The 7,093-nt window shown below is 47.8% G+C and overlaps 1 protein-coding gene across 1 annotated transcript in view; it reads right to left on the bottom strand.

The window, feature by feature from the left end:
• Window positions 1-2,219: 2,219 nt before the first annotated feature.
• The window catches only part of LOC114923375 (diamine acetyltransferase 2-like), a 7,242-nt gene continuing 2,368 nt past the window's right edge, over window positions 2,220-7,093 (bottom strand). Inside the window, exons 2-6 of the mRNA XM_029286259.1 lie at window positions 6,610-6,661; window positions 5,219-5,302; window positions 3,951-4,052; window positions 2,536-2,576; window positions 2,220-2,417 (exon numbers count right to left, since the gene is read on the bottom strand). Of these exons, the coding sequence (XP_029142092.1) occupies window positions 2,220-2,417; window positions 2,536-2,576; window positions 3,951-4,052; window positions 5,219-5,302; window positions 6,610-6,661 (477 nt within the window). The remainder of the gene's footprint in view (window positions 2,418-2,535; window positions 2,577-3,950; window positions 4,053-5,218; window positions 5,303-6,609; window positions 6,662-7,093) is intronic.

Below are 7,093 nucleotides of genomic sequence, written 5' to 3'. Positions count from 1 at the left end.
CGCTTAACGACCCCGATTCTGCAGGGATCTGTTTAACAACCAAGGCAAAAAAGTCATTAAATTAGGTGTGACTTATTTAACAACCGCCTTGCTTGGCAAGCGGTGCCAATTGCAGTCGTAAGTTGAGGAATAACTGTAAAGCAGCGGAGTCATTGCTACCCTTCCTGGTTTCAACCCTTCAACCCCGGTTCGATGCCACCTTTGCCGGGAAAACCAAATATTTGGTGTAGCTTTATGACTGTAATGCACAAAATCTTGCAAAGGATTTTGTATTTGCTGTTTGCAACCGTGGCATTTTAATTACAAGGTGTATTTGGGGCCCTGGGCAAAAGATTGTGCAGCAGAATCAGTTTTTCTTTGAAAAAAGCACTGTTTAAAAATAAAATAAAGTTTTAAAAATAGATTTTGCACGCTTTGGACCCGGAGGGTGGATACACATGTAACTTGCACCCACGGAAATCAGTGGGGCTTCCACTCAGGGGCTTATCTGGGTGATTTTAGGAGGCAAAACAGGATTAAATACACAAATCAGTGGTAAAATGGCAGAAAACTCTGAATTTTGCAGCTTGGCTAAACACTGCCGGAAGCAGAAAACAGATCTGCTATTAGTAGCTCTTTGTATCCTGAAACTACCGGCAGGGATATCTCGCGTGGAGACGCTTAGATATCGCGAGATTTAAGGGGGAAAGGGACAGAGGCACAGTACGTAGGGCAGCAGCGTAACAATAACATAGAGGTAGGAATAGTGAAGATAGACTCGCTTTCTTTCTCTATCACTAGGTGGAACTTCCGGGTTCATTTTCTCTATTCTGTTTTTTTTTTCCCCAGGGAAAATGTGTGAGTCCACAAACCCACAATTTTGACACGGCCCCAGGGAAAATGTGTGAGTCCACAAACCCACAATTTTGACACGGCTGCAATTAAAGGGGCGGGCACTGCAACGCAAGGCAACAATCTTCTTTCTTAAATTGTCTTCAATGCAGACTTGAATTTCTCGGAAAAATAAAACCTGGGACTAAAAAAAAAAAAAAAAGCATTTCACAAGATCTTTTAATAACTCTTCCCACGTCAGCACGAATCCGAAGCCAAAAAAGCAGATTTTTTTGAAGGTTGCAGCAATCGGGGCAGCCACCAGAGGGCGCCAAACAAAAACTGTAGCTGTTGGGCTGCCCCCTAGTGGCCGCCCCGGGGATTTGCAATCCTGGTTTGATAGAGCTAAATCCAGGTTAAGCCAACAGATTTGCTGGGAGTGTTGGGGGTTCAGATTTGCAATCCTAAATCCCTAGCCGGTTTCTTCCTGGCTTAATCTCAGCTTAATCCTCTTTAAACCCCAAACTTTAAACCCTGGCTGCAAATTCTCAGAGTTATTCCATCCCATCCCGGTGGAAAGAGACCATGGCCATGGAAACGGTTGCAATCCCTTGGAAATCCAGGTCTCTGTGCTCAGCTGCCAGGGCACCCCAAAAGCCCCCTTTCCATGCCAAGCACCCCAAATCTCCGGTCCCCTTGCCTTCTTAGGCCTGCAAATTAAGTCCTAATTCGAGAGAGTGTGAATGAAAGAATTTGCACTCTTAATTTTGGGGCCTTCCTCCTTTCCTTGTTCCCTCTGCCTCGCTTTCAAATCCTGCTGGGCAGGGGGGTTGCTTGCAGGATTTCCACCACACGAGGGGGAAGTGGGGAAAAAGACGGCTATAAAGGAGCCCTCCCCTAGCTTTTATTTTGTTCTCAAGCACGGGGATGGACTAGAAGACCTGCAAGGTCCCTTTCAGCTCGGTTGTAATTCTGTATTCTGCATTTTAATTTCTGCATTCTGTGTTTTGCATTCTATGTTCAGCATCCTATCTTCGGCATTCTGCAGCCTCAGTCCTGCATTCTGCATTTTGTATTCTGCATTCTGCATTCTTCATTTTGTATTCTGCGTTCTGAATTCTATATTCTGCACTCTTCATTCTGTATTTTGCATTCTGCAACCTCAGGCCTGCATTTTGCATTCTGCATTCTGCATTCTGTGTTTTGCCTTCTGTATTTACATTCTGCATTCTTGTCGAAGGAGATGGGGGGGAGGGTCAAACTTTGGCCTTCCAGAAAGAAGAGGGGGAAAAAAGTATTTCCCCCCCCTCAACCTGCGCACAGGTAGGGGAGAGGTGGGGGGCCCCGAGTCACCCCTTTGGAATTGCACTGGCTAATCTGGGTAGAATTGGAAATGTGGGAGGGGGTGTCTAAAGCTGCGAGGGGTTCGGCTTGGCTGCAGCTTCCCCCACCAGCTTCGCAAGGGGGTCCCCGTCGATCCGGAAGACGTGCCAAGTATCACGGTCAGTGACGTTCACGGCTCCTTTCTTGTGATAGAAACCGGTCTTGGTTTGATGCGTCTCGACCGAGATGAACCGTAATTGAGAGCATCCCTTTTCCAGGGCGATCTGGGGAGAAGAGATGAAAAACCAGGTTTGTTTGATTCGGGAGGGGCCCTTAGAGGCCCGTGGACTGGACTGGACTAGGGGAAGACTTGCTGGCTAGACTGCTACCCGTGGGTCTTACCTTGGATGCTCGGTTCAGCAGGGCAGTGCCAATTCCTCTCCCTGGCCAGGAAGATGAGAGAGAGAAAGAGAGAGAAAAATCATATTTTTAAAAAAATAAAAATTCTTTATTGGCCAAGTGTGTTTGGACACACAAGGAATTTGTCTCTGGTGCGTAAGCATCAAGTGATAAATCATGATCATCATCCTAAAATACAGTCTTCCTAAATCCACATTCAGTGATAGTCCTAGGATAATAAATCAGCAATCGTCGTAAATCATAATGGGAAACTAATCAAAGCAATCAACGTGAGTCCTAAGAATCAAACCGCAAAGTTATAGTCATAAGAATGTGTAGGGTTCCTGCCTGAGCAGGGGGTTGGACTCGATGACCTCCAAGGTCCCTTCCAACTTTATTATTATTATTATTATTATTATTATTATTATTATTATTATTATTATTATTATTATTATTATTATTATTATTATTATTATTATTATTATTATTAAATAGGTAATAGAAAAGATGAGAAGGATACATCTAATGTTTGATTTGGCCTGAAGGTGCCTTAAATGTGGGATTTATTTGCTTATTAAATTTATTCGCCACCTGTCTTGTTTCAAACGATTCTGGGCAGCTGACAGCATAATAAACATTAAAAAAAAAACCCTGTAATGATCGCAACCAATTCTACGTGGGACAAGCGTCACGTCCATAAAAAAACCAGGATCCACGAACACTGGAGGGCAGTCAAACTCCACAATCCCAAATCCTTAAATCGTTACCCACACCGACACCCAACGACTCTAGTTCGATTGGGGCAACACAAAAATCACCGGCCACGCGACCACCCACCACGTGCGTGAGTTCACCGCATGTGGCATGCCGCACGTGCCGCCGCGTGTGGCATGCCGCAAGCAATTCCATCGATGGACACACTGACCGACAACTAGCCTACGAATCCCTCGGGAGCCAAATCAACCGCAGCGCCAACCCGAGACAGCACCGATCCTCAACCATCCCGCGCAATCCCCCACTCTCACCAGCAGTTCACCTCCCAGCGACCTGACCTGTTGTAACATCCCTGTCACAAGACTCATCACAAGCCTCTCACTGACGACTCACACAAGATCAGTCATAAATATGAACCCGTCGTCACGAGTCCAGATTTTGATCACGTGATCACAGGGAGGCTGCGACGGTCGTTAAGTGTGAAAAACGGTGCTAGGTCACCTTTTTCAGCGCTGTTGTAATCTCGAACGGTTGCTAAAACGAATCGTCGTAAGTCCAGAATGAGCGGGATATTTGAAACTCGGAATCTGAGTTGTCAGAACGTCCCCAGGTAGATCCGTCAGAACTTCGTGGCATCGCTAAATCGAGGACACCCACCCACCCCCCGTCGTACGTAACAGAAGGGCCCCGAATTTCTCCACTACCTCGGAATTCCGGCATCACGTAGAGGTCTTCGCCGAAGAGAACCGGACCGTCCCAGGTGCAGTAGCTCAAGTAGTGGAACTGATAGCCGACAATTGTGTGTCCTGCAGGGGGGGAAAGGAGCAATGATTTGGGTTAAGGAAAGGGCGCTGAGAAAAAAAAAGGATAAACTTGAATTCTGCACCTGGGAAGTGGGGGGGATGAAAGAGCATCGGCTGGCCTCCCGATTCACGGGGCCTGCGTTGAATTTTTCCCACCCGTTTCTCGCTGGGGTTTCACGGATCTTCCCGGCGATGCGTTCATGTCTCTGCCGCCCCAGAATCCGGTTTTGAAACGGTTCGGAAGTGTTTGTAAGGATGGAGAATGGAAACCCTGATGGAACCATAAGGGAGCTGGAAGGGGGTGACTATTTTTGTAAAATTATTCCTTCCTTCCTTCCTTCCTTCCTTCCTTCCTTCCTTCCTTCCTTCCTTCCTTCCTTCCTTCCTTCCTTCCTTCCTTCCTTCCTTCCTTCCTGTGAATTGGGCTGGACTGAGAGAGGGCGACAGGCCCAAAGTCACCCAGCCAGCTTTTGTGCCTAAGGTGGGACTAGAACTCACTGTCGCCTGGTGATTGGCTCAGAGTCATCCAGCTGGCTTTTGTAGCTAAGCGGGACTAGAACTCACCGTCTCTTGGATTGGCCCAAAGTCACCCGGCCAGCTTTCATGCCTAAGGCGGAACTAGAACTCACCGTCGCCTGGCGATTGGCCCAAAGTCACCCATATGGCTTTCATGCTTAAGGCAGGACTATAACTCACCGTCTCCCGGTGATTGGCCCAAAGTCACCCAGCCGGCTTTCATGCTTAAGGCAGGACTAGAACTCCCAGTCTCCTGGTGATTGGCCCAAAGTCACTAAGCCGGCTTTTGTGCCGACGGTGGATCTAGAACTCACCGTCTCCCAGTGATTGGCCCAAAGTCACCCAGCCGGCCTTCATGCCTAAGGTGGGACTAGAACTCACCGTCGCCTGGTTTCTAACCTGGCACCTTAACCCCGCAACCGAATTGGCCCAAGCCACGGCGAACTCTCTTCCAGTTCCTTCGGGTATCGTAACCGACCCAACGATGGCGATAAGGCATAACACATTTTGGGGGGGGGGGCAGGGTTGCCTTCCCCTTCACCCCAATTCCCAGGGTCCCTGGCTGCCTCCGCAGCCGCCTTTCCCACCCTCCCGAGGGCTGGGCTTCTCCCCTCCGCCCCCTCCTGCAAGGGGACCCCGGCCTGTTGCCGTACCGTCTTTGCTTTTCTGCGCGGGGGGCACCTCGGCCACCAGGTACCCAAAGATGGCGTCCTTTTCAAACCCCTCTTTGCGGAGCGCTGCGGAGGAAATCGGTCAGGAGTTCAGACAAGTTTGAAGTTAAAACAGGTCAAAGTTTAAACCGCTTGCTGGGCGATTAAACAGTTTTATCTCTCCAAGGGTGGATGGCAAAGCGGAAAAAAAATTGCAGCACTGATACGCTATACACACACACACACACATACACACACACACACACACGCTGGGAGGTCAGAGTTGCAAGTAGTGGTTTCTGCGAATGAAGAGAGAATCCAAGGATCGCCACGATAATTAATAATAATAATAACAACAACAACAATAACAGCAACAACAACAACAACAACAACAACAACAACAACAATAATAATAATAATAATAATAATAATAATAATAATGTTGGAAGGGACTTTGGAGGTCATCTAGTCCAACCCCCTGCTCAGGCAGGGAACCCTATACCATTTCAGACATGATGATGATGATGATGATGATGATGATGATGATGATGATGATGATGATGATGATGATGATGATGTTGTTGGAAGGGAGCTTGGAGGTCATCTAGTCCAACCCCCTGCTCAGGCAGAAAACCCTATACCATTTCAGACGAATAATAATAATAATGATGATGATGATGACGACGATGATGATGATGTTGGAAGGGACTTTGGAGGTCATCTAGTCCAACCCCCTGCTCAGGCAGGAAACCCTATACCATTTCAGACTAATAATAATGATGATGATGATGACGATGATGATGTTGGAAGGGACCTTGGAGGTCATCTAGTCCAACCCCCTGCTCAGGCAGGAAACCTTATACCATTTCAGACTAATAATGATGATGATGATGATGATGTTGGAAGGGACCTTGGAGGTCATCTAGTCCAACCCCCTGCTCTGGCAGGAAACCCTATACCATTTCAGACATAATAATGATGATGATGATGATGATGATGGAAGGGAGCTTGGAGGTCATCTAGTCCAACCTCCTGCTCAAGCAGGGAACCCTATGCCATTTCAGACAAATGGCTGTCCAGTCTTACAATTTAGAAGGGAGGCGCCAGGCAACCCTCGACTTACGATGACAATTGAGCCCCCGAATTTCCATCGCTAAGCGAGGCGGTTGTTAAGTGAGTTTTGCCCCATTTTACGACCTTCGCTGCAGTTGTTAAGGTAGTAACGCGGTTCTTAAGCGAGTCTGGTTTTCCCCCCCTCTGCCCTTAACAACTGAGGCAAAAAAGGGCAAAACTCGCTTAGCAATGGAAATGTGGGGCTCCATGGTGGTCATAAGCCGAGGACTACCTGATTTGGGTTCCGCTAAACGCTTTTTTGAGTGGGAACAGGGACTTACCTTCTGGAGAGGTTTTCACCTGGTGGAGGGCGTTGTGAGATGCCGCCAGTTCCTAAAAAAAAGACGGAAACTCTTGTGAGTGGACCGGAACATTCTGGGGTCTTCTCCGGGCTCTCACTCCAGAGTCCATTTCTCTGTCCTCCTCATCTGTCTTCAACTTTGGACAACCCCTTCTTTGCCTCAAAAAAGTCTTATCAAGGTTTCTCCAACAGCAGCAAAAGACCAAGATAGGGGGTCCTCTCTATATATATCCCACCCATCCGAAAGCCAAGGTGGGGAAGGTGGAAGGTGGAAAGGAAGAGAAGAAGGTGGAAGGTGGAAGGGAAGATGGAAGGGAAGAGAAGAAGGTGGAAGGTGGAAGGGAAGAGGTGGAAGGGGAAGAGAAGGGAAGGTGGAAGGGAAGGTGGAAGGGAAGAGAAGAAGGTGGAAGGGAAGATGGAAGAGAAGAAATGGAAGATGGAAGGGAAGAGAAGGTGGAAGGGAA

Source organism: Protobothrops mucrosquamatus, unplaced genomic scaffold (genome assembly GCF_001527695.2).
Source record: "Protobothrops mucrosquamatus isolate PMUCROS unplaced genomic scaffold, P.Mucros_1.0 scaffold3199, whole genome shotgun sequence".
Taxonomy (NCBI): domain Eukaryota; kingdom Metazoa; phylum Chordata; class Lepidosauria; order Squamata; family Viperidae; genus Protobothrops; species Protobothrops mucrosquamatus.
The sequence above is the reverse complement of the archived record's forward strand: the minus strand, read 5'-3'. Positions and strand labels throughout refer to the sequence as shown.